The 26,650-nt window shown below is 38.1% G+C and overlaps 1 protein-coding gene across 2 annotated transcripts in view; it reads left to right on the top strand.

The window, feature by feature from the left end:
- The first annotated feature begins 212 nt into the window (after nucleotides 1–212).
- Nucleotides 213–26,650, top strand: part of ABCD4 (ATP binding cassette subfamily D member 4) — a 28,073-nt gene continuing 1,635 nt past the window's right edge. The window contains exons 1-18 of one of the 2 annotated variants that reach the window (XM_070940784.1): nucleotides 213–287; nucleotides 2,628–2,746; nucleotides 2,880–3,007; nucleotides 5,276–5,415; nucleotides 8,731–8,847; nucleotides 11,620–11,745; nucleotides 12,064–12,114; nucleotides 13,527–13,621; nucleotides 14,508–14,629; nucleotides 16,160–16,251; nucleotides 17,090–17,173; nucleotides 18,403–18,605; nucleotides 20,034–20,125; nucleotides 20,332–20,368; nucleotides 23,306–23,355; nucleotides 23,856–23,908; nucleotides 24,003–24,079; nucleotides 26,474–26,589. In XM_070940784.1, the coding sequence (XP_070796885.1) occupies nucleotides 253–287; nucleotides 2,628–2,746; nucleotides 2,880–3,007; nucleotides 5,276–5,415; nucleotides 8,731–8,847; nucleotides 11,620–11,745; nucleotides 12,064–12,114; nucleotides 13,527–13,621; nucleotides 14,508–14,629; nucleotides 16,160–16,251; nucleotides 17,090–17,173; nucleotides 18,403–18,605; nucleotides 20,034–20,125; nucleotides 20,332–20,368; nucleotides 23,306–23,355; nucleotides 23,856–23,908; nucleotides 24,003–24,079; nucleotides 26,474–26,589 (1,737 nt within the window). In that variant the 5' untranslated portion in view covers nucleotides 213–252. Of the gene's footprint in view, nucleotides 288–2,627; nucleotides 2,747–2,879; nucleotides 3,008–5,275; nucleotides 5,416–8,730; nucleotides 8,848–11,619; nucleotides 11,746–12,063; nucleotides 12,115–13,526; nucleotides 13,622–14,507; nucleotides 14,630–16,159; nucleotides 16,252–17,089; nucleotides 17,174–18,402; nucleotides 18,606–20,033; nucleotides 20,126–20,331; nucleotides 20,369–23,305; nucleotides 23,356–23,855; nucleotides 23,909–24,002; nucleotides 24,080–26,473; nucleotides 26,590–26,650 lie in introns of those variants that run through there. The other variant, XM_070940793.1, reaches the window with a different exon arrangement.

Below are 26,650 nucleotides of genomic sequence, written 5' to 3'. Positions count from 1 at the left end.
GTTCAGAAAGCATGTTCTCTCCTCTGAGGTAATTCAACATATGGCCAGGTCTTTGTTCTAAAATCCCGGCAGAGAGCCTCAGTGGCCAATCAGACACACAGATAAGGTCACATGTCATGGACTACATTTCCCAAAATGCAATCTCTCACTACATCTCCCACAATGCAATCTCTTAAGGAGACAGCTCTTAATTCTTAAGGTAACTACTTACCGCAACTCACTATCTGTAACAGCACAAAGGGCACTTCGTTCATGGCTCCAGGGAAAACAACTAGGAAAACTATCCGGTAAGTGCTTTAAATAGTCCACAATCGAGTCCGGAAAAGGGAGCCACGGTGTTGGAACTCCTTATGAACGGAGACGGGGTGGGGTGGGGTAAAAAGCAATGGTGGATTTTAATACTAGACACTACAGTTCAGAAAAAGCAAAGAAAACAGTAGGGTTAAGGTTAGCCTTAAGAAAACTCTACTTTTTTTCTGAGTTTCATATAACGCTACATACTTCAAAAGGGGATGTCGTGATAGGTGAGTGTATAACTTTGTACATGCTGCCTATTCATATAATTCGGTGTTTTTCAAACTTGGCAATTTTAGGCTGCCTTCTTTGATAAAGTGAGTAAACGAGTGGATCAGGGAAACGCTGTTGATATGGTTTACTTGGACTTAACCAAGGCATTTGAAAAAGTACAGCACAGCCTACTTCTTGGTAAGGTTGAACAATGTGGGACAGGCAGCATCACCATCAGATGAATATAATACAGATTAGAAACATCATCTCAGGCCTGGACAACCAGCTTTCTTTCATAAGTTGTTGTTCCAGAATGAGTGATCACCGGAAAGGGTCAGTCTGACCTGCAGAGAGGCAGGCTATTCCAGAAGCCAAGAGCTATGACTGAGAATGCCTGTTTCCAGTTTCCACTTTCATAATATTCCAAAATTGGGTGGGGGAGGGAGAAAGATCCACACAGAGTGCCCTTCTGTCCAGAATGAGGAGATTCTGCCTGGAGCACAACAAGGACCCAAGCCATTAAGACCTTGATAAGCAATAACCAACTCCATGAAGTGGATTTGGAAGTCCACTGGCAGGCAATACAGTAATACCAGAAAATTGGTGTTATTCTACTACAAACTGTAGTTGTTTTTTTGTTTTGTTTTTCAGGCTGCAGAAAAAAATAACCAAATCAACAGGCAAAACTCTAGTGATAGAAAATTGTGTTTGAGTGGACTTTTCCCACATTTGTTTTCCACTGAACCTTTGAAATCACTGAAATTCTCGTGATTTCAAAAAAACTATTCAAAACTGCATTCTGGGTCAACATGAAGGCTGCTGCATTTTGCACCAGGCACACCTTCCAAATCATCTTCAAGGGCAGCCCCATGTAAAGCAAATTACAGCAAGCTAAGCAGCAAATAAGGAAGGCATGAGTATCATGGCCAATACATGTAGTCCTCGACTTATAACCACAATTGAGCATAACATTTCCATTGCTAAGCCAGGCAGTTAAGTGAGTTTTGTCCCATTTTAGAACCTTTTTTTTTGCCACTTGTTAAGTGAAACACTGCAGTTCTTAAGTGAATTGTGTGGCCATTAAGCAAATCTAACTCCCCCCATTGACTTTGCTTGTCATAAGCTAGTTGCGAAGGTTACAAATGGTGATTGATCACATGACCCTGAGACATGACAGCTGTCATAAGTAGTGCCAGTTGCCAAGTGCACAAACTTCGATCACGTAAGGATGGTGATGCTGCAATAGTCGTAAATGTGAAAACCAGTCATAAATCACTTTTTTCAGTGTTGTTGTAACTTCAAACAGTCACTAAACAAATCGTGGTAAGTCAAGGCCTACCTATATGCATCACTGCTATGATTTCTCCCAGCCTATTGTTCTCCATCTGTGTTTGATTAAAGTATAGCAGAAGGAGAGCCCTTCTGGGCCTAGGTTTGGCTGATGTAGGAGGGAAGGTTCAGTGCATGTGTACATATGGAAGAGCTCCGCTTCCATATCAAGTGTTTGGGGGGGAATGAATTAATTGCCAACAGTCCACCCTGTATGATACAGTTCTGCATTTATAAGTGATCTGTACATTTGGAGGCCTGCTCCAGGCTGGCCAAATATTTGGTCTTTGTGGAAGCTGTTTAGTTTGCAAATAGTGTTCTATATCAGGGGTCCCCAACCTCTGGTCCGTGGACCTGCACCGAGCCGCAGCATGCCAGGAACTGGGCCATGCAAACAAGCGAAGCCCCCATCCGTGGGATGCAGGCAACACATGAAACCACACCCCTTCTGGTCCACAGAAAATCTCTCCACGGAATCAGAAAGGGTTGAGGAGAGTTGTTCTACATAACGTACATCTGAAACAAAAGTGCAGCTATTCTACATATTCTGTGCCCAGAATATAATTTAGATATTATAATTTAGACATTATAAGTATAATTTAGACATTAGCCCCTTTGGCCTCACACTTGCCAAGATATCTGGGACCCTCCTATTGTTGTTCTAGTGAGAATTTTTTTCCCAAATTTCAGTCAGCTTAAACATGCACTGAGTGGAATGGAGGCTTTGGCAGTGACATTTCCACGTTAACAGTTCAGCTTTATAACTTTTCTTGTCTTTATCTTTCTCCTAGGCCCCAGCTGGATCGTCAGTTCCTCCACCGATTCCTAAAGATCCAAACAATTTTATTTCCTACCTTCACCTCTAAGAATGTGCTGATGTTTCTAACCTTGCTTGTAGTTGCTTTATTGAGTAAGTAAACAATTTTCTAAAACAAATCTTTTTGTATGGGTTTTTTTTTGCCATAATGTAGGATTATTCTCTCTTTTTACTAATCTACCTTTGGAGCTTATGCTTTTAAAAATGTTTCTCCTATGTTTCCTAGCTCAACTGATCATTTACCAGGTGGGACTGATTCCCAGTCAATATTTCTCAGTTCTGGGAAAGAAAGATCTTTATGAGTTCAATAAGGTAACAGCAGTTGCTCTGATTCTCATTGTACTCAACTCTTTGGTAAGAATTTTTTTTCTTATTATAAGGGGAGGGAAAGATTGGGCAGACAACTGGAATACACATAAAGTCTTATTTTAGATATTAAAGAATGGTTTCAAGAGATGGGCATTATGTCAGTCTTTGAAATGTCTGTGTCAGCGTTCCAGAAAAAACCCCACTCCAAGTAAAGACGCGGAAGCAAGCATCTTCCGAAATCCTCTTTACTAGAATAGGCAAACTGGCACATCTGGAGAAATCTGAATCTGAAAAGCCCGGGTTTTCCTTCAGTAAGTCAAAGCTCCCAAAACCATCCCCTTGTCCACCCAGTCGGTCACATGCTCCAATCAACGTTCCATCCCAATCCAGCCCCCTGACCACTCCTTCTCCAGATGCTGGATCGCCCTGACCTTGACCAACAGGAAGAATGCTATTATGTCTACTAACCCTCTCTCCTACTTTCCCACACATGAGAAGGTGACAGCATTGTAGCTTCCGGCCTAATATGGCTTCCAAAGCTGACAGTCTGTATATTGCAGGAATGAGAACATGGAACCTTATGCTTGTATATAATCTAAATTAAATGAGATGTTAAAAGATTCAGTTTGGTATATATTAATATTCTTCATTGGGACATTATGTGGATCTTCTTTTGTTTCTCTGTCAGTTTACTATTTATTATTGTTGCTATGGGTGGAGGGTCTGTTAATTTCATTTTTAAAATAATAAAATTTAGTTTTTAAAAAACCCCGAACTAGAACGCACATGAGGCCTAATATGTATAGGCTACAGAAAGCCAGATGATCACTAGAACAGGGGTCTCCAGCCTTGGCAACTTTAAGTCTTGTGGACTTTAACTCTCAGAGTTCCTCAGCCAGCTTTGCTGGCTGAGGAATTCTGGGAGTTGAAGTCCACAAGTCTTTCAGTTGCCAAGGTTGGAGACCCCTGCACTAGAGGGCAGCAGAGAAATACAGGCGATCTGTATCCTTCCTGTCCAGTTTTTTGCAGCTCAGGTAGGGTGGTCTTTTGCATCGTCCCTCTCATATAGGCTTACTCTCCAAATTCTACAAGTGTTCATCCTAAATCTCAAACAGCATAACACAGTTGATTATTTCCATATGTTGATAGATGAAAGGTAACTACAAAACAAATCATTCCTCCATATTAATATCTACTAAATTTAGACCACAAACTATAATGAACAAACTATATCTCCTTATATAAATTATACAAGAAAGTTCCGTGGCTGCATTTGTTCTGTAATATGCATCGGATTAAATCTGACATGTTGCAAGTTGACCAAAAGAACCAGTTGCCTATGTATTAAGGAATTAAAGAATATTCCTTATGCTATTAGTCCTTTTTCCAAGATAAAAAGATGTATAAACAACAATGTTCACATCCATTTTTAGCCTAACTCAAGGTTTGAAGACTTTTCCCACAACTTTTGGAAAGAAATGTAAGGTCCCAAAGTGTACATTTGTATTTTGTTTTATATTAGTCAGAAAAGTTACTAAGGCTGGAGTTGCTTAAAGCTGTAACTGGTTTCTAAAACAAGTGAAGTAAACTATACATCGCATAGCTTCTAATATTTTTCCTGCACTTTTACTAGCCAGGGCTTACATGTGTGTCTATGCATGCAGCAGAAAGTTTTTATATGCTCTGCTGTCTGTTATATGATTTCTGGGGCTTAGGAGGAGCTGTGTCCACCTGCTTCTCTCCACAGATATCCAGTGGGAGATTTTTCTGCATAGCTTTTCTCCCTGGCTTTATATGTGCACTTTTTAAAACCTGATTTTTCTTTTACTAGTTTCTTTCTGTATCACTGGTGGGTTGCTACTGGTTCGCCCCGGATTGGGCGAACCAGTAGCGGCGTCGACGGCACCTGCCTGGATGTCTCTGCACATGCGCAGAAGCTTCTGTGCATGCGCAGAAGCATCACACATGTGTGTGAGAGCGCCCACGCCAGCGAGCAAACTGGTAGCAACCAAAATTGAAACCCACTATTCTCTGTATCCCAAATTTGGTCCTGTCCAGTTTTTAAAGTATGCTAATAAACAGACAGATCGAGTCCCAACTCCTTTACATAATTTCTTTCCAACAATCCACTAGATCAGAAATAATAAAAATAATCTTTACAGTCTGCTTCAGAAAATGTAGCTATTTGCTCACCAAACATCCAAAATGTTCCTTTTAAATGTTGTATCTCCTCATGTTTGATCTTCAGTGCTCTCTCTCTCTCTCTCCCTCTCTCTCTCTCTCTCTCTCCCTCCCTCCCTCCCTCCCTCTTAGCTGAAGAGTTTAGACCAGTTTATCTGCAATCTGATGTATGTCAGCTGGAGAAAGACCCTCACTGAATACCTCCATGGCTACTACTTTCAGGGCCAGGAGTATTATACTCTGAATGTTCTACATGAGGAAATTGATAATCCGTAAGTGGCTAATCATTTTCAGTGCTGTTCTAGCTATTGTTGTAGATATTTGTGCATCTAGACTTTATTCCAGGTCTGGCTTATATGTGCATTTTTTTTTCTCATCTCAGCATTCATGGACACTTCATAGTCAGAGGGAGCTCATTTAATTTTTATTCTATCATCCACTAGGAGTTATTGTATACTAGTACTAAGGTATATTTCAATATAAAATGCACCATTTGATGTTTTGCTCAAATGGAAATCTTTATTAATAGGAGACGTATTTTGGGATTGCACATTTTAGAAGTTGAGCTTCAGACAGTCATTTCTACATGCTTCCTTGGTAGAATGTTTGAGCTGCTATATAATTATAATAACACTGAGGTAGTTGCATTCAGAATTAAAGCATTTTGTGTTAAACTAGGTTTCTGATTTTAAAAATATATGACATTAAATAAAATAAAAAGTCTTATGCATCTTAAATATTAACACAGATTAATTTATGCATTACGATTTTGTGGAGTATATCCAGTTCACCAGCTAAAGAGAATATACCCTTGGAGAGAAATTGTGTGGGTATAGTCTCCAACCTAAAGCCCAGAAGTACCAATACCATTACACCCATTATCAGCAGGGTCTCTGCAGATCTCCCTTTTTCATTTTTAAATTTTCTTTTAATTTAAAAAAAATGGAAAGCTGGAACATTGTACATTCTTTATATTCTATGTAACACTTACCAGCATAATCTTTTATTTCCAAGACTGCCTCTCCAAGTAGCCTCCCCACACTCCTTGATAAATACAGATATTTCTCAATTTATGACCAAAATTCAAATTATGTGATTGTGATTGTTATGTGATTGTTATTCAAATGTGGTTGTTAGTCGTTATGGTCATTAAGCGAGATTACAGAATGGGTTTGGTCTCTGGCATTTATTTATTTAACTTATTTATTAATGTTCCTTCACTTTGTTCTGTGTAGTGTACAACAAAGAAAAACCTGGAAAAAAAATATAACAAAAACATTTTACAGGCTTACAGGTCACAAAATATAAAAACATATATACAGATAAACACCCATAACCAATCAATTCAAAACCTGATGGAATAGGAAGTTCTTAATGATCTTCTAGAATAGAAGAAGGGAAGGAACTGCCTGAACCTGGAAGGAAGTCATAGTACATCCAGTCCCATGAGCCCTACCAGGGAAAGGTAGGGAAGGACCAGCCAAGTGGAGTCAGTTTGGAAAGCAGGGCCACAGGGAATGGTAATGGAACATAAGTGATCATTACCACTTTGAATTGGACCCAGAAATTAAGAGAATTAATAATTAATATTGATATATAACTTAAAAGAGAAACTTTTGATGTTATTATTTTAATCTAAGGCGGAAGTGTCAAACTCATGGTCCGCGGGGCGGATGTGTCACGTTGCCAGGGGGCAATGCCCACCCCCGGTTTAGTGAAGGGGGTAAAGTCACGATACGTCACAAGACAACATGACAGCGCGAGTTTGACACCCCTGATCTAAGGCATGTCTACTCAGAAGTATGTTTCATCACAGATAAATGGGCATAAATCTAGCTGAATGCATATTTTGCGAACAAGACTTTGTCCAACAAGACTAATGTTGGAATTGGATAGCAAAGAACAACTAACCATGTAGTGAGGTAATTTTGTGAACGACATCTAAAACATCATTAATGGTAAGGTTGCAAAGGGGATAGATACTACAACTATACCAGGGTTTTATTTGAGATAGCTAAACCAGTTTCATCAAATCAATTAAATTTCTCTTAATTAAGGGAATATTAGTTTTTCAGCAGAAGAAAATACAGCTCAGGTTTCAGCAAAAAAAAAAATAGTTTAAAAATTGTTTTTTGTTATAAAATAAGAATAAAAAATATTTTATAATAGTAAAAAATGGGAGGCTGTTGAAAAGTCTTAAGAAAAGAACATAATCTTGTTAATTATACTTGTACCATTCGTATAAATGTTCCTTTAGTTAATTGATGTTTTTAAAAAATTATGATATTTATAACTGCAACTATGTAAGAAGAGTTTGTTGTGAAAATCCATTACCAATTTACCATTCCAAATCTAATTTTGCTGTGGATGCATTTCTAAAACAGCACACATGAAACTATGAAAACCCAGATCTTTGTTTCACTTCCTGAAAAATAATGCTGACTGCAATAAACTGGCTAGATTTTAGAACATATTTGTTTTATCTTCTCAAATGTTTTTATCTATTTTTTTGTGTATTCAAAACTTTTTCTAGTACACATGACTTGGAGCTTCCTCAGTTCATTTTTGATGCATGTTATCTGAGAGCTGATGAGAAGTTAAAAGTATAAACACTAAAACAATATTTCCTTTATAACTGGCTTCTGCCTGGGAAGATTGCTTTTTGCTCCAAATTCTGTTCATGAATCTATAAAATAATTTATTGGAAGACTCTGCAATATCTGAGGAAAGAGAAAAGAGAATTTCCTAAAAGGTATCATTTGCTAAAGTGGTGCTCTTGCCATGAGATAATTATGACCCACCAAGTCACTGTTTCCAGCTATCCAAAGCCATGGTTTGTAGAATAAGGTTTAGTGGCTGGGTTTTCACAGCATAATAAGCCAAAAACCAAAGATTGCAAACTACGATGGCTGAATTCTTACAGAACAAACCAAATCAGGAAAAAATCTGGTTTTTTTGCAATATTTGATCCTACCACATAAACACCTATGACGGGGCAGTTGACATTATTCCAGCTTTTAACAGACACCCAGTAAAATAGTCCTTGACTTATGACCATAATTGAGCCCAAAATTTCCATTGCTAAGTCAAGGTAGTTGTTAAGTGAATTTTGTCCCATTTTATGACCCTTTTTTATTACACGAACCACTGCAGTTGTTAAATGAATCATGCGGGCGTTAAGAGACTCTGACTTCCCCCATTAACTTTACTTGTCAGAAGCTGGCTAGAAAGGTTATGAATGGTGATCAGATGATCCCGGGACACTGCATAAATACATGCCGCTTGCCAAGTGCCCCAATTTTGATCACCTAACCATGGGATGCTGCAGTGGTCATATATGTGAAAACTGATCATAAGTCGCTTTTTTCAGTGCCATTTTAACTTTGAATGGTCACTAATCCAGTAGCTGTAAATCGAGGACTACCTGCAGTGGTTTGCCTTGCTGGTGCAAATATTTATTCACTATTGACTTGGAATAGTGAATGAGTCATTTTGTTCATAACACATTAACTTTTCTCCTTTGCTGTTCTTCTTGTCACAGTGGTATATGTCAAGGTAACATCTCTCTTTATTGCACAATTGTTTAGAGACCAGAGAATCAGTCAAGATGTGGAGAGGTTCTGCAAACAGCTGAGCTCCATGGCCAGTAAACTGATCATCTCGCCCTTCACCCTTGCTTATTACACCTATCAATGTTTTTACAGGTAGGAAAATGTTTCCTATAATGAAGAGCCTGCTTGCAGTGAGTCCTATCACATAGGGATTTTCCCCTGCACTAGCTACTGGACTCCCCACCTCCCCGATAGTTGTATGATACTAACAGCAGTCCAGAATTGGCTCATTGCAAGCAGCAAAGCAAACAAACAAGTTCACTCACAATCTTGTGCCTGTCCTGCAACCTCAGGAAACTATCTTTTCTTCCCTTTTCCCTCCTTGATTCAAGTGTGTTTCTCCTCTGGTTCATTACAGATATATGGGCCCTGCACACCAGCACACAGTTCACAGTCATTCAACAGTCATAGATTGTACCTAAAAGCCATTGCAATCTTCATTTGGTCAGGACAAAGCAGAGAAAAGCAAGGATAGGATTACAGTGTGTTGGGAATGGCTTGCAAAATCAAACTGGTCATGTTCAAATAGGCTATAATATTGTCCACTCATCCAGTGATAGTAGCATGGAGGGGATGAAAATGCTCGAAAATTAAATAATCCCTCCCAGCTTGCATGTCCTTGAAATGAGGGGATTTAAACTCTGATAAAGGGAGTGTGCTGATTGGAAATTGTTGGTCACACAACTGGACAGTACCCAGAATGGGAAACGCTGGTATCTCAGGAAAAAATAACAATAGCATTTAGACTTATATACCACTTCACAGTATTTTACAGCCCTCTCTAAGTCAGTATATTGCCCCCCAACAATCTGGCTCCTCACTTTACCAATCTTGAAAGGATGGAAGGCTGAGTCAACCTTGAGCCCGTCAGGATCGAGCTGCTGGTAGTTGGCAGAATTAGCCTGCAATACTACATTCTAACTACTGCACCACCACGGCTCTTACCTTTAACTCCTTATCTACCAGACCAACCTTTTCCAGTAGAGTTTTGATAGTCTCCAACTGAATCTTGCAGACATCAGGGTTACAAGAGAAAGGAAATCAGAGAAGATGGCTACACTACAAGATAGACGTGGAGACTATCAAAACTCTACTGGAAAAGTTGGTCTGGTAGATACGGAGTTTAAGGTACAAGTATAAATTATGTGGGAAGGATAGATTTAATAACAGTGTAGACAGTTTGGCTTTTATACATGGGAAACAAAGATTGTGTGTGAGGAAAGGGAAAGGACTGGAAATAGCAAGTACGGTATGTGTCTTGTCAATTTAAAAGACTTACATGGTTTCCAAGACTGATGTGTTTATGATATTCTTCCTGATTCCAAAATTGTTGGATATAGGCATAGTATCCAACAATTTTTCAAAATGCTATTTTTGCCTACAGCATGTCTTCAGATAGGATATGTTTACAACTCAGTGAATAACAAATGGCAGGATTAGAAAAGAGTGAGAAAGAGTAGAATGGAATGGAAGCTCTCACTTGGTGCTTCTAGTTTAGGGACAAAGTGAGCATCAAAAAAAATTAATTGGCAATTATACAGATGCTTTGCAAAGAGCATTTGTCAACATCCACTTATCCCAGATAGCCACCCATCTTGGATAACGGAAACCACATTGGAATAGTGCTCAAGGGTTGCAATGTTTCAACATACAGTTGAAAGAGATGAATTTGGGTAAGCATCTCCCAGGTTCAGGTGACATTAGGGTTCTTCACACAGTAGATTTATAGGCTGCTCTGAAAAGTCAGTAAAATGCTATTTTATTTAATCTTACTGTATTTTTAATGCCATGGAGGGAAATAGTTTTAATGAATTTTCAGCATCGGGTACAAAAATATTCTGACCACCATTTGCTTCTTTTGAGCAAAAGGGGTGAAAAAAGACTAGAAAGTTTTCAAAATGATACGATTGTATATTTGGAGAGTCTCAGTTTGGTAGAACTCCATAGCGTAATATTTCAACGTCACTTAATGGCATTTAATCTATTTAATATTGCCAGCTTCAAGGTCCATCTTCTACCACTTTTGAAAGGAGAATTACCACTAGCAAATCTCAATTAAGTCATAAGGCGGGGAGTGTAGCAGGTAATTAACTATGCTTCAGATTGTCTGGCCACAGATTCCATGTCATAATATATTGAATTCATGAGGAATTCTCCTAGTTTAAAATGGGTAGCGGGGGGTGGGCAGCATTTGTTATGCTATATATTGATGTTAGGGAGACTGTTGTTGCTGAAGACCTAGTTTCTCTTCAATGACCATGGTAGCTGTTCAATGACTGTTTATTTGGACAGTCACTACCCTACCATACAGTATTTGTAATGCTCTTTGAGTAAATGTAATCCTCACTTAACAAGGATAATTGGGGCCGGAATTTCCAATAAATTTATTATGCAGTCATAAATTTTGATGTCACATGATTGCACTGTGTAGCAACAGCAGTTCTGGTAGTCCCTGTTTATCATTAAGCAAATCACTAAACTCAATAAAGGAGGACTTCATGTGATTGCAACTTCCAACTTCCTGCATTCTTTCCCATGGACTTTGTTGAGGAAACTGGCAGGGAATGTTGCAAATTGCAATTACATGACCACAGGACACTGTGATGATTGGAAATCTGAACTGATTACCAAGCACTAGGATCATGATCATGAGCCCACGGGATGCTATGATGGCCAGATCTTTGAGGACCGTCTGTAACTACCACTTGTCCAGGACTCTTACAAGTTTGAACAGTCATTGAACAAGTAATCATTAACTGAAGACCACTTGTATATGGTTAGTGTAACAACTGCCCATTTATAGTTTTATAAAAATAACCCTCCTGCCGCTAGATTTGCTAACTTCTCTGAATTTCTCTCTTTTAGCACTGGTTGGCTGGGTCCTCTAAGCATCTTTGGCTATTTTATCATTGGGACAATTGTTAACAAGTTCCTAATGAGTCCCATTATTTCAAAACTGGTGCAACAGGAAAAGCTTGAAGGTGATTTTAGGTAAATATATTGAGCAGATCTTATTAATTGGTTCACATCTAAAATGATTTGTGGTGTTATTTGCAGAGATATTAATACATCAATTTAGTTGTGATATCAGTTCAAGTGGCTAAGGTATAGAAGAGACAGGTCAAAGATGTTATTAATGTTTTCATGCCTCTTGCTAAGATGCTGCACAATCCTTGTACCTATTCCTGTCCTTCTGACAGGATCTGTAACATGTTGTAGGATAATGATGAATTAGGCGCTTCTTAAATTTTGATATTTCAGCTAAGAAATTGTCACACGGGAAAAAAATGTTTTCCTTCTTTCTAACAGGTTTAAGCATATGCAGCTGCGGGTGAATGCTGAATCTGTTGCTTTCTACAGGTAAAATATCTTTCCCTTTTTTTAGTATCTCCTTTCAGTCTTCAAAAGCAAGAAAATTGTATATTCCATTTTATGGATAAACATACAGTTAATGGAATTTCATGTAGTTGTCATTTTCCCCCAAATTATTTTCTTCATACCTCTTCATGCTGTTGAATGATTTTCTCCTCTTTTTTCAAATTTAAGCTCCCTTTTCTTAAATTATACATGCATACATAGATAACCATCACTGTATTCTTTTTGGGGTGAGCAGTATTGTACTAAATGCAGGAAGAGGATAAAAAAAGTAAACCAAGGTAATTAAAGTGACGTGATAAGGAAAGGAAAAATACACCTAAAATTAGTTTATACCAACTACATATCTTTTTATATATTTCTGTCCTTGCTTCTACCATATATGAATTCTACTTCTACTTCTTAAATGTGTCATCTCTTTCTTTTTGAGGATCAGATCAATTTCATCCAACCATGAGTGACCAGGTTATATGTCAATCAATAACTTTCAAATAATTTTTAACAAAAACTATGGAACTTCCTTTTCATCCATTTAGTAGTCATCAGCTCTCTGTCATGACTTATTAGGATTTCTAATTATGGGCAGTTTCATAAATATATTCAGTCCCACTGTTATCCTTTCAAAACTCAGTGACGAAAGATCTGTGGTAAGCTAATCATGCTGAGACTTTATGAATGAGGCTCGCTTGTGTACTTTTTGTAGCTTATGCATAGAGGCTGAAAATGTGTGGTGCTTTCATTCATTTGTTTTGAATTTTTTCCTCAAAGCGCAAAAACAAATATTATATGTCTCATCACAGGAAATTAATTCAGAAGTAAGAGAGATCAGGACCCAATGGAGAATCAAGGTTTTTTTTCCTGTCTGTGTTCAATACTGTTATTTTCAGTTACTCAGTTACTCATATGGGAGGTAGAAATTTTGAAAGCAAAAAGTGCTTCTGCATAAGAAGTATATGTAAATTACACTAGACTAGAGGGACATTTTGGTGGAAGGATGAGAAAAAGGGCCGCAGATAAAAATAGGAGGAACAGACATGGCCCATCTGGCTTTCTGCTTTTTGCCACATGAGGTCACTAGTGGCAGTATTTCAATGTGGTTTGAGTATAAATGCTCCCTGGGGATGATGGAAGCTGAATTATAGCAGTAAATAGGGCTCCTTTTTCCATGTTTTAATTATGGCGTTGCCTGCATGCTGGGGAATTCTAAGTCCACATATATTAAAATTGCTAAACCGCAGACTTAACAAGTTTTATGAACTCAGTTCATGAAAATATATGGAGAGTTGCCCTGTGTTTTTTCTAATGATACATTTGATTTCCTGGCCGACAAAAATGAGTTTGCAGAAAGGACCACTATACCTGACCGATCATGTCCTTTTTATTTTGTTGTTTTGCAGAGCTGGGGAAGTTGAACACATGCGAACCAACTACAAGCTTCAAAATCTTTTAAAGACGCAAAGAGAACTGATGGGAAAGGAACTATGGCTATACAGTAAGGAGAAGAATTTTATCGCCTTGTACATTGATTGAAGTAGCTTCACTAGGGAGAAATTTTAAATCTTGCATGCAGAAAATATTTTGAGGACAAAATATGTCAAACAGGTGTGAGCTTAAATGGACTCCAGAGGATGGTAGAGGGCAGGAAGGCCTCGAGGAACATTGTCCATGGGGTCGCAATGGGTCAGACATGACTTTGCAACTAACAACAACAACAAAGTAGTCAAGCATCAGCTAACTCTGAATCAGAAGATGAATTCCATGGCTGTCCAGTTGCAAGTGGAAATATTTGGTTTCTGTACTTGAAAGGTGACAGACTTTAGGGTGCATGTTAAAGCAGGATACAGCTTTAATGTTTTTGAACAAAGTAATCAGCACTTGGATTTTATAGGATTTTCTGTCTCTATTCAAAGGACATTTCCAGTGTTTTGCTATTCAGAATAATGGACAGATATATCTGTACTGTTGATATGTATGTCCCTAAAAATCAGAATCTACTGTACCTCCCTGAGTCATTTTGTTTCTTGAATAACTGCCTGATTTGTGCAACATATAACATGCTATTTTAAAAAGCACGGTAAGGACTGGAGACATACATTGTAAGAACGACATTGAACCAAAAATATTTGCTTTGGCCCACACTGCTAAAGCAATCTTGTTGATATAGAAACATACCCTACTTTGCAAATATAAAGATCATTTTCAATCTAATTTCAGCTAAAGTGCAGGTGATAAGTGTCTCTACAATAAACTTTGTGCTCATGTGAAAAAAAATTGTATCGTTCTGCACTTGAGCCCAGTACGGCAAGACCTGGATCCTATTACCTGTTCAAAAGGTCCCTTATACTGACTATATCATGCTGATATGTTTTTTTGTTCAGTTGGGATCAACACCTTTGACTATTTGGGCAGCATCCTGAGCTACGTGATGATTGCCATTCCTATATTTAATGGAGTATATGATGATCTGAATCCCACAGAATTGAGCTCCTTAGTTAGCAAGGTGAGTTTTTGCAAATTTTCTGGGGTGAAAGATCCTGCTTTTGTGTTAATTAAAGGTTTGCTCTCAGTTTATATTCTATGTCTTGCCCTGGGGTGGTCTTAGAAGTTCTTTGGTTGGGCTGTTTACTGTTGGCTTGTTTGGCAGTTTCTTGATTGGGGTACTGTTTACTTGATTGTTGATCTGATGTTAATCTTAAAATTAATCTCTGCTCGTCTGGGTGCTGATTGCTGGTGGGGAGGTGTTCACCATAATTAAAAAAGGTCCAATTAGAGAACACTCATAGGACTATCAATAACATCTTCAAGAAATCCAGTTTACCCAAGAAAAAGAAAACAATTCACTATCTTATTTTGGACCTAATGCAAAGACCCAGCTTCTTTGAGAAGTTCATAATGTTAAGAAAGTGGAAGAAAGAAGAGGACAACTGGCAGGTGGATGAAATTGATTGCAGCATCAATGGGTGCACCATTGGAAGACCTGAAGGACCTGGTCGGGGACAGATCATCCTGAAGAAAGTCTATGTGGGTGCTAAGAGTTGACATCAATTTGATGGCACATAAGCAGCATATAAATAAGTTCAACAACTGAAATTGTTGGTGCTATTAATTATCTCCTCTGTGATTTCACTACCTTATGCTCATATATTTTGACTCTGTCTCCCGCATGAAGGCTAGGGATTTCATCTACGTTTAGAAGGATGTGAAAAGTTGAGATACCCAGGTTGCTGAACTTTGCAATTTATGTCAGGTTCTGCACAAATATCCCATAATTATTTTTCCTTAATGCTGCTGTTACTCTCTTTGAAAGTCACAATATTTTCAAAATACTCTGTTTCCAACTTCATAAAAACAAATGAGAAATGCTAATCAAACCCTAGCTTCTCTGAGGCTATTCTACATATTTCAGTCCACAATGTTTCATGAATTTTAAAATGTTTTACAGAAATGAAAATAAGTATTAGATGGAAGAATCCAGGAATCCTCTGTTAGGGATGTTATTGCTTATTAACCAAGGAGAAGCCTAGAATGTACTAAATAAGAGCCCCCAGTCTTTCCTGCCATAGGATACTTGTTGTTTCTACATACTGCTGACTGTTAGGATCTAACTGGCTTGTCATAACAGCATTCAAGTTGGTATATTTATTGCTTCATCTGTCATGGGATGAGCACCCTCTTTTGAAAAAGGAGGGATCACTGAAATCACTCTTTCAAGGCAAGTTGCCAGGACTAAATTCCTGCTTGATGCAAATCAATCTAAAAATAATTGGGTTTATATTCTTTACTATGTACTAAAAACATTTTGGGAAGAGGAAGGAGACTTTTAAGATTTTCAAAGCAACCCATATACGGCAAAATGTGTTTCTATTTTTCTCTGTGAGATGTATAACAAATTATGTCAGGAGCAGGAGAGTCGGAAATTATCAAGGAACAATTTCTTAGCATCAGGATAATGTAGTTAGAGTTGCCTTTCTCTTGTGGACTGTTTCCCCATCTTGGCCTAACTCTGTTTTCATGTGATTTTGCTTTGCAGAATGCCTTTGTCTCCATTTACCTGATTCACTGTTTCAGCGTCTTAATTGATCTCTCTACCACAGTGTCTGACGTAGCTGGCTACACGCACAGGTATGTTATTCTCTGGGTTTGGGAAGCACTCAGATAGCATGGAAGCTTCTGGATCTCTCAAGCTCTAAAGGCCAAAGGGAGCCATCGCTGTTTGTTCCAGAAGTCTATGATTTTTGTCAGTTCAAGGACTACATCATGAGGGCCTCATTTCAAAGATGTACAGAACCAGGTATCCTTTTGAAATGAGGGTTTAATAGTTTGAAGAGATGAAATGGGTGTCTTAAGTATCTGATTTTGCTACATAGGCTATTAAAAGGGTGGGGAGGAAGGGCAGAGTTTTCACTTTTCTCACTTTGAAGCCATGAAAGTGGGTCTGTCATAGAATTTCTTTTAAGATGCCTTTTTAAAGTGGAAACAATAACAAGGCAACCTCTTTTTTTTTTCCTCTTGAGAAAATGCTGACAGTCTAATTCAGCAACCCCCATCCTTTTGGGCACCAGGGACCGATTCTGTGAAGAGAGGTTTTTCCGTGGACTGGAGGTGGCATGGATATGTGTAATGCCTGCATCCCACAGATGGGGCTTTGGTTGTTTGCGCAGCCCAATGCTGGTTGGGGACCCCGATCTAATTAGAAGTGGTAGATACAGCAGAGTAAAGAATCTTATTTTCAACTTCTAAAGTGGTTAATTTCAACTGGCACTTCTCTTAGGCTATAGGGCATTCATATTTGAAGAGCATTTCAGGTGGACCCTGGAACTCTACAATCATTAACCACTCCAATATATCTAATCATATATGATCTCTTCCTCTTTTCAGCAAATATTTTCTTAGCTTTGGAGAAATCATATAACGTAAGCATTTTTCTTTCATCTCCCTCCCTAATCACTGGCTTTTGTAGAATTGGAGAGTTGCAGGAAGTATTGCTGAATCTTTCCAAGAAGGAAAATCATAGTGAATCACAAGACAAATGGGACTTTGACAGGTATGTAGCTATAGGATACAGGGTGGCAATTTGGTGTTTATGCCATGGTGCTCCTTGATTATTTGGGTTAAATAAATTATAGCTAAATATCTTGGCCATATCTGTGGAAGAATATTCCAGTTTATCCTTCTGTGATGGTTTGGCAGGGAAATAATTCTGGAAAATTCTAAGGATATATAGGAAGTCAGGGATGTAAGAAGCTACAGCATACCAAGTCAGACTGTAAGAACCTAGTATTAGGCTGAGGCCTTCTTTCATCTGTTATATGATTCTTTTTATGAATTTGAGAAGCCAGAGATACCTACTTCATGCCAGGTGCCTAAAAATGCTAGGTGGCTCCCAATCATGTTTCTGGGTCAAAAATAAAATTTTTGGGGGTGTGTGGATAATTAGTAGTGATGGAAAGGGGGAAATCTTTTATCTATCCCCCTTTCTTTTAACTGTAGAAATTCTTGTAAGAGTAGAAATTTGTGGAATTCGTCCTCTAAGAGACTTGATTGTTATCCATACTGGCATCATTTCAGCACCAGGTAATTCTATTTTTCACACTAGCCATTCACTTTATTTTAATTCATATGATTTCTTTTTTGAATGACCTAATTTACTACATATGGTGTTTTTGTTTGACCTTTTATTCGGTATCTATCTTTATTCAGATTGTAATTTTTTTTTAGTGTTTTATCGTAAACCAGCCACAGAATCTGATCTATTGAGCAATTTAAACATTTAAAATAACAAATAAATCAAGGCACACACATACACACCAATGCCAAGTGGAATCTGAGAGCTGTAGCACTTGGTGCTGACAAGGATTTGGACAAGAAGTATAGGGCGTTAAAAAGAGATGGGATAGCATACTTTGACCTTTATAAAGAGGCTGCCAGGCCCTGATCTTCTAAATTCCCAAAGGTTTCTCAGGCCACTCAATGGGTTGGGGGAACATATGAGTACCTGAGAAGTTTTATGAATTCCGACACCAAGAAGTTTTAAAAGCTCTGCACATTTTAGCAGCAGCAGCAGCAGACGCTCAGAATGGCTGACTGTTGAGAAGTGTCTCTGTAACAAAATATTTGGAGCGGGGCTGTCCTTGTTTCTTTTGGGCTACACAAGATATTATCATTAAAGTGCTAAAATATATATAGACTGTGCTCTCTTTCTATGAACCATGCACATATTAACTGTCCTTAACTTATCTTTCCTCTCTTTTTATGGGGGCTTGATGTCTTCAGCATTTCTAAAGAGAAGAGGATTTCAAACGAGACCGCTTTTGTTCTGGAGCATGTTTCCCTTGCTGCTCCTTCCAAGAACCTGCTTATCAAGGACCTAAACATGAAAGTCACACAAGGGAACAATCTCCTGATTACTGGGAATACAGGCACAGGAAAGACATCTTTGTTGCGTATTCTCGGAGGCCTGTGGAAGTGCAAGCAGGGTGAGTGTCCAACTTCACAGAAATGATGCATTGGTACATTAAGGCCTTTCAGCAGGTTGATCCTTCATAACCTGACTAACAGGATAAAAGTTGAATTTAGATTATTCAGAAATGTAAATATGCATGTGATGCCATCCAGAGGTGTAAGGCTACAAATGTTCAGAGCATAGCTATTGATAGTAGTTTTAGTCCCAACCTTCCTCAACTTAAGGGTGACAGGTTGGAGAAGGTTGTTTATAGGGATTGCAGACTTCACTGAATTAGGAAGACTTTCAGAACTTGTCGAGGTCATGAAGACAATGGAATCCTTGCTGTTCTCTGATCTTGGTTGTTTGCTTACAAACATTTCTTTACCCAACTAGGTAATATCATCAGTGCTAGTGGGTGTGGGGTTTGCTCCCTGTTTATATACAGTAGCTTGTCCTTCCAATGTTGGTGGGGGTGTTGTTTTCTCCTTGAGAGCTCTTTGATTAGGGTTTTGTTTTCTGCTTGTTATCTGCTTATCTGAATGTAAGCTGCTGGAGAAGATGTATTCTAGTCTTTTTATTTCATCCTTAGCTTTTTTATTACTTTTTTATTGGGTTTTAAATGTGGTTTATATCTATGTGTCTATTGTGATAGCTGATTTGTCTGATTGCCACAGCTTCCAGGAATTCCCTAGTGTATTTGGATTTAGTTTGGTCTAGGATCCTCACAGTTTCCCAGCTGAAACTATTATTAAATCTGTCCATGATTTGTGAGATTAAGAAGTTTTCATTGTGTTTTCAGATGGCAATTGATGTTTATGAAGGCACTCACTTAGTCTTCTGCCTGTCTGTCCTACGTAGTGGCTATTACAGTCTTCACACTATGCTGTAGATGACTCTTAGTCTATTGGGTCTTTCGTTTTACTTAAAATGTTTTAGATTATTAATATTATTTTGTGTGTGTGTATATTGAAAGAGTGCCTTGATTTATTTCATTTATAAAATTTGCTTATTTTTCATTATGAATGCAATAATCCTAAAAGGGTGGGGAGAGGCTAACAGGCTTGAAGGCACAGGTCTTCCACATCTTAAAACCAAAAACGGAACAGAGCAACAAAAAGCACAACAGTACACATTTTGTTGAATGAACCAATAGGTTTCCAGTTGACATTGGAAGTTTACAATGCTTTGTGTCATCTGAAGCAGAAATATTGTACATCCAGAGATCCTATATCAAAAATTTCCTTCTTAAATTGCCACATGATGAACCACTGGCAAATGTGACAAAATAAAGATCCATTTCCTATAGCTAATAAAAAAACAGCAAATGCATCAGATGATCCCGCATACATCCACACCGTAAATAGGGTAGAACTTTTGATTAAATGATTTTTGAATGTTTACAATTGGAAGTGTTGGCTCATTGCTTTGCATTTTTTTTTTTTCTGCTGGACTTGTGCAGGAGAAGTCCACATGCTGACTTCCTTTGGCCCCCATGGAGTGGTGATCATACCTCAGCGTCCTTTCTTCACAGATGGAACACTGCGGGAACAGGTGATTTATGTTAATATCAGATTGTCAGAGTGGTTAGATTTCCTGCGTGCTCCAGAATTACTTTATACGCAATACATAGTTCTAGGAACCCTGCTTGGTTTACTTATTAAAAGTGCCTTAAGGGAGGGGAATTGCTGCTTATCTCTGGCTCCTTTATGTTTGTGAAGTGTCTTATTTGGAATTTATGTCTGCTTTATTTGATTTAGATTATATACCCTCTAAAGAAAATCTATCCAGATTCTGGTGAGTGGGAATTGAATTGGAGACTACCATGGTATATATCTTTTCTTAATTGTATGTGCCTTCATTTCATGAACTAGCAGTACATTTGGCAGACTAATTCTTTGTAGTTTTACTACTTCTTTTGCAAAACATAATTAACTAGGATGTTCATTGAAAGATATTTAACATGTTTAGGACACTGAGGTGTCCCTCCATATGCATGTTTGGCCTTATGCTGTATAGCCAAAGAAAACTTTCAACAGATTACCGTATTTTTCGGACTATAAAACGGAGTATAAGACACAACTTAGTTTTGGGGGAGGAAAATAAGAAAAAATCTGATTGGCGGGTGGATCGGCCTCCCAGAATACCCCCAATCAGCTGTTCCCAGAGGTGAACTTTTGCAACAGGTTCATTGGTTGTGAGCTCTGCGCCTTGCTTTTTTTTCAGCTTCTGAAACCTCCATTTCAGAGGCTTTTTTTTTTCAGCTCTAAAACCTCCGTTTCAGAGGCTTGGGAGGGCTACATTCGGTGTATAAGACACACCCAAATTTTCACCCTCTTTTAGGGGGTAAAAGGTGTGCCTTATACTCCGAAAAATACAGTATATGTGAATTATGGTCAGATCTTGTTCAAACCAGTCAGCACAAATTTATTCCATGGCTATGCAGCTTGAGGCCCTTCAAAATGTTCTGAATGATTATGTGTTAAAATCCTTCTCACTGATTATACTGCTTAGAGTTGATGGCAGTCTCATTCCAAATCATCCGCAGAGCTACTATTTATTATGTATGTAGATATCAGGTCCTCTGAACATATCATTTTAACTTAATTTTAAAAAATTTAATATTTAGTTTTTAAATGTTTAGAATTCACCTTCCAGGAAAAGTGGCTGAAACTGCGCTCTCCTTTTACAAGCCCCAAATCAATCCATGAAAATATGATGGGGATAGTCTAAACTATATAGTCTAAAATAAACTATAGAGTAGAAAATTGAGTTTGGGCAGAGAAAACAAAGTTGATAAAGTACAACTTTGATAAAGAGCTAAAATGAAAGGCCTTCTTAAGAGATATAAATTCAATTTGTGTGTGTGGTGTACGTGTTGTGCATAAATCCAGGAAAGAAATTTTTATCCAAAGAAGTTTGGATAAAAAGGATGGGGATGATAGAGCCCTCTTATCAAAATAATATATTGTGAGTCTTAATGAATGGCCTCTGAGGCAATTTGACTCTCCCTAAGTCAGTTCCTCACCCTCTCCTCCTCCTCCCTGATTTTATTGAGTATCTCTGTTATGTTTCTGGTAATATATGTCGGTAACCGCTTTATTTTATTTGGCAACTAAATGTGGGACATGACCCCACTGAAAACCCTTCCACCCTGAGGTAATATGAGGCAATGTGAAAGTTTTTCTGGTAACCAACCATCTGTCATAGCTCACTGTTGTATGCAGGACATCATTGTCAATTATAAATCCAAAGGGTGGACCAGCATGTTTATAAAAGCCATGAGAATAATCAAACAGTTCTGATTTTGTGATGATAGATAACAACTTCTAGGTTCTCAGCAAATTAAATGGGATTTATCAGTGAAAGCGTTGTTTAAAATCAATCTCTAAAGTCCTTGGTGAAAGGTCATCTAAATAAAAATGATGCTTGATTAATAAACAGCTGTATTCTAGTTTCAGATAGTTTGGAAAATCCTGTTAATGTAAGTCTAATAAAAGCTGGAGGTTACTTTATGAGACTGGAAGTTATTTTGCTTGGCTTCTGTCTCTGCAACGTCTAGCTGTCATGTCTATTTTGAGTTGTTCCTTAAATGCTGGGATCTCTCTGATTCTGAGAAGTGCATTTTTTTCTGGGCTGGGGCCAAACATAGAATGTCAGGACCTAAATTTTAAAAAGTAATAGCTGAAGCAAAAATTAAAAAAAATAGCATTTACATTTAAATTTGATTGAAAATAACTATAATAAATTTGATTATTTTTATATTGTGCATTTAATCATTTTCTTCATAAATAACTTGAAAGCTCTCCAGAGGCTGCTTCCAAGCATTTGAGAGCTTCAGACTTGTATACCTTGGCTTTAATTCATGCTGGAGTAATCAGATTTTTCTCAATTTTGCATTCACCGGATGTGTTGGATTGCAAATTCTACAATTCCCAGGTTGTCTGATGTTACTTAATTACAGGAAAGCCAGTGCTGGAAACTGATATGTCAGAAGGGAAGAGAAATAAAAATGGAATTTGTAGTCCAATAATATAATGCCAGTTCATAGTATCCAGCTCCAAAGATTTTTGTGTTCTCAGAATTGAGAGGTGCCCCCGATCCCAGTTGGTTGTGGGATATTCCCACTTGTGGTAGTTATGAGTCTTATGGGGATCCTTATCCATAGGGATAAAGAGAAATGGGAAAAGGAACAAAGGATAACAAATTTTTGGTTCCTGCCTTTATGTGACATTTCAAAAGGACATGAATAGAAATAAAAAGACAGAGGGACTACGCTACCCAGACTGAGGTTCATACCTGAGGACTGTGCTCATTTTACTTTTGCTTCCAGTTGCAAAAGACTTGAAAATGTGGCCAGGGGCAATGGATGTAGGGGCAGAAATAAAGGTATCTTTCTTGGGAACAGAACCTTCCTACTAAAAAATGTCTGTCTACTTAGCTACAGACAGACTGGGTTTCCTGGGAGTTGCAATTCAGCCACATCTGGAAGATCACCAATTATAGATTAAATGTTAATTATTTAAAAAAAAAAAGTGGGGTGTATTTTTCCCTTTCTACCCTAATTTCAATAAGTCATTAGCTTTATTATGGGAATGTCACATGTCTTTTCACAATAAGTCAAATTCATGTCTTATTTTGGGGTCACAGCACTGCAAAGTTTGCAGAATGCTGATCTGAAAAAAAGCACGTTTTTATTAGCATGCTTCTGCCACTGAATTTCTTGTACCACAGGGTCTATAGATGATGATAGGATACTCAGGTTCCTGGAGCTGGCTGGACTGGTGAGTTATCTAGGACAGAAAATATATAAATTGGTTCATATCCCAGTTTTTGGAAGACAGTGGATGAAAAGGTTCACCAAACTTAAGCCAATAATTAACCCTTAAAGAGAAGAACTATGAATTTCAGCATGTTGGCTGGATTTGGAGAACATCAGCAGTTAAATTTATGACTGGTATGAAAGCTGAACCTTGGCTCACAATGATGTACTGAACAAACCTTCCCAGTATAATAAATTCTAGCGACAACCTTTTTTTTTTTTTATTTGATTTATATGCCGCCCTTCTCCGGAGACTCAGGGCGGCTTACAATGCGCTAAGCAATAACCTTATGACTTACAGTGAAGGCATGATGCCAGAGAGCAAATAGGAGTTGGCCATGTGCTTATACCAACAAACCAAGGTGATTCTGTGACGACAGGCCTGAGAATGCATTTGGATGATAAGGGGGGGGGACCAAGTTGTGATTTTTAACATGTTGTTGTTTTCTATGCCTAATACAGTCAGACTTGTTAATAAGAACAGGAGGTTTGGACCAGCCTGTGGACTGGAACTGGTAAGGCCACTTTGGTGTGAGTAGATCAAAAACTGCGGAAGACCAGAGTAACGGTGTTTATTGTGGATTGTTCTGCTTCTTATCTTTGATGCAGGTATGACATTCTTTCACCAGGTGAGATGCAACGGCTGTCATTTGCTCGCCTGTTCTACTTACAACCCCAGTATGCAGGTAAGAAAAGGAATGAAGAGTGGAGGGTAATAGGGTTAATTCTCTTATTTAAGGATATGGGAAGGCATTGGGTGAAAGTGGTTTGTGGCACTTGAGAAATTATGATTACACTGGTTTTTGTGGATCACAATCCACCGCTTAGTCCCTCTCCCTATAACAGCAGTTTTTTCACAGACCATGTGCCTGGTGAAGTGATCCCAAAAGCTTAGACAATAATAGAAACATCAGCCTTTGAGACATCACAAGGCTCTTCATTGCTTTTACTACAAAAAGCTAATATGGCCATCAGTTGGAAAGCTTAATAGTTATTCTCCTTAGTATTTCCTATAGACCTTTTGGTTTCAATATCTTCAGAAAGGCAGAGCTGAGGAAATTGGACCTTGATAAAATGTAAAATGCAGAAAGCCAAAGGGCAGAGGATGCTTCAAGAGATCTAGGAAAGGAGGATCGGAACAGGGATAACTCTAGTACATTGAAGAGCAGAGCATGAAGGGAAAAATAGATTAGAAAACAAAAACAGGACAGAGAACAAAGTTGCTTCATGACCAAAACTGCAGTAGTAAAGACATTTGAAATAATTATTTCAGCCTTAGCAAGTGACACAGTTGACTGTGATAATGAGAGTTTTATCCCAACATGCTTGGAGAATGCCACACTAGGAAAGGCTGAACTAGCTTAGAGGCTGCAAAAATCCAAAATGGCCACAGATGGCAGCAAAGTTCATAGTGCTATTTAATAGGCATTGCAGATTTTTACAACCCAGTTCTGGTATCACTAAACTAGCTACACTGTTGGATACAAGCCTAGACATTCTATTTTGGCTGATTTACATTTCAGTATGCATTATCTTTAATCTGGAATGTTGCTAGAAAAACACTTGGAGATGTTTCAACATTGGCCCGTGATGACAACTGTGTAGTTTAAAATGCCACTTCATTATTGTTGAGGGTTATAGAATGAAGTTGGCATCCTGTGCCTCTCCCAGTGTCGTACTTCAAATAGCATTAACTCTAATTATAAGCCATGCTGTCTAGGATTGATGAGAATTGGAACTAAATATTATTTACTTACCTAATTTCAAGGCTTCCCAATCCATGACAATATAAAGCAGATAAAAAGAAAAACAATACATATAAAAAGAACATAAAAACAAAACGCAAACAAAACAGCCCTAATAAATGTAACTAAAGTGGGCTTTATAATCATCCTGTTCTGAGATCTCAGGGAACAACTTGGTTTTTAGTAGCTTCCTGAACATCATAAGGACGGGAGCTACACAAGACTCTTGGGGGAGCTCATTCCAGAAGGCAGGTACTGCAACAGAGTAGCTGTCCTTCCTACTATAAGATAACACTGTTGCATACCTGGAGCATATCTACCTTGTTTTTTGTACTAGATGGAAAACAGCTGCATAGAATACTTATTGGCCAATGCCTGTGATCTATTTACCTCAATATGCATTTTTATCAATGCAATAGTGGCGAATATCTATAGCTTGGGTGTAGGATGAGGGTGAAGATTTATTCTTCGAGCTTGTGGGTTGGTTTCTGGATGTTTCGTTACCAGGATAGGTAACATCTTCAGCAGAGTTTAGGGGATCCCCTAAAGTGAACCTTCACCCTCATTTTTATCAATCTTAAATTGAGAATTCTCCATTCTCCAATGTACAGTATGAATGTTTAGGTTGGATGTTTTACATTAAATTGTATGTATGTATGTTAATGTATTTATAAGCCACCCCAATCATCTAGGATTCTGTGCAATGAACAATCCAACTAGTACATACAGTTAAAACCCTAATATAAAACAAGTAAAAAACTAAATATGTAAGAGGCACTAGAAAAAGCTACTGCTGACTCCAACGATAAGTTTTAATTTCTTAAACATAAGGTGAGAGAGGGTATTCTCACTTCCAGGGACAAAGCATTCCACAGATAGAGGCCATCATTATTGTCTGTCTCATGCCTCATGGTCCTTGTAGAATGAGATGTGTCTCAACAGGCTCTCTAGGTGTTTGTACTACTTTAGCTGGGCATTATCTGATATAACTCAGTGTAGCACGAGGTAGACTTTAAAAGGGATGACTAGAATTCTCTGTTGGGCCCAAAAGGCAACCAGTTGGCAATGCAGTGATTTAGGATAGATTGTGTAATGGTATTCTCTTAGGTTGTCCCATCAGCATTTTGCTTCCATATTTTGAACCAGCTGTAGATCTCTAGTTGTCTCCAAAGACAACCCCACATAAAGCACATTACAATTACGCGAATGGTGATCTGGGCATGCAAAAATTAGAGAACTAGACAACATTTGCTATGGTTTACTCAGCAATGGAAGGAAAAGAAGATTGTAAATTGTAGTAGTGCCATATTGAAGGGCTCCCGTTTTTACTTGCAGTGCTAGATGAAGTTACGAGTGCATTGACAGAAGATGTAGAGAATGAGATGTACAGAATCTGCATCCAACTGGGAATGACTCTGGTCAGTGTGGGCCATCGCAAAAGTCTAGAAAAGGTAAGAGTGATGAGTACAGGGAGATAAGGGGAAATTATTTTTTAAAGTCATAGTTCTCATT

This window comes from Pituophis catenifer, unplaced genomic scaffold, assembly GCF_029215685.1.
Source record: "Pituophis catenifer annectens isolate HBS135680 unplaced genomic scaffold, rPitCat1.0.hap2 SCAF_1, whole genome shotgun sequence".
NCBI lineage: Eukaryota > Metazoa > Chordata > Lepidosauria > Squamata > Colubridae > Pituophis > Pituophis catenifer.
The sequence above is the reverse complement of the archived record's forward strand: the minus strand, read 5'-3'. Positions and strand labels throughout refer to the sequence as shown.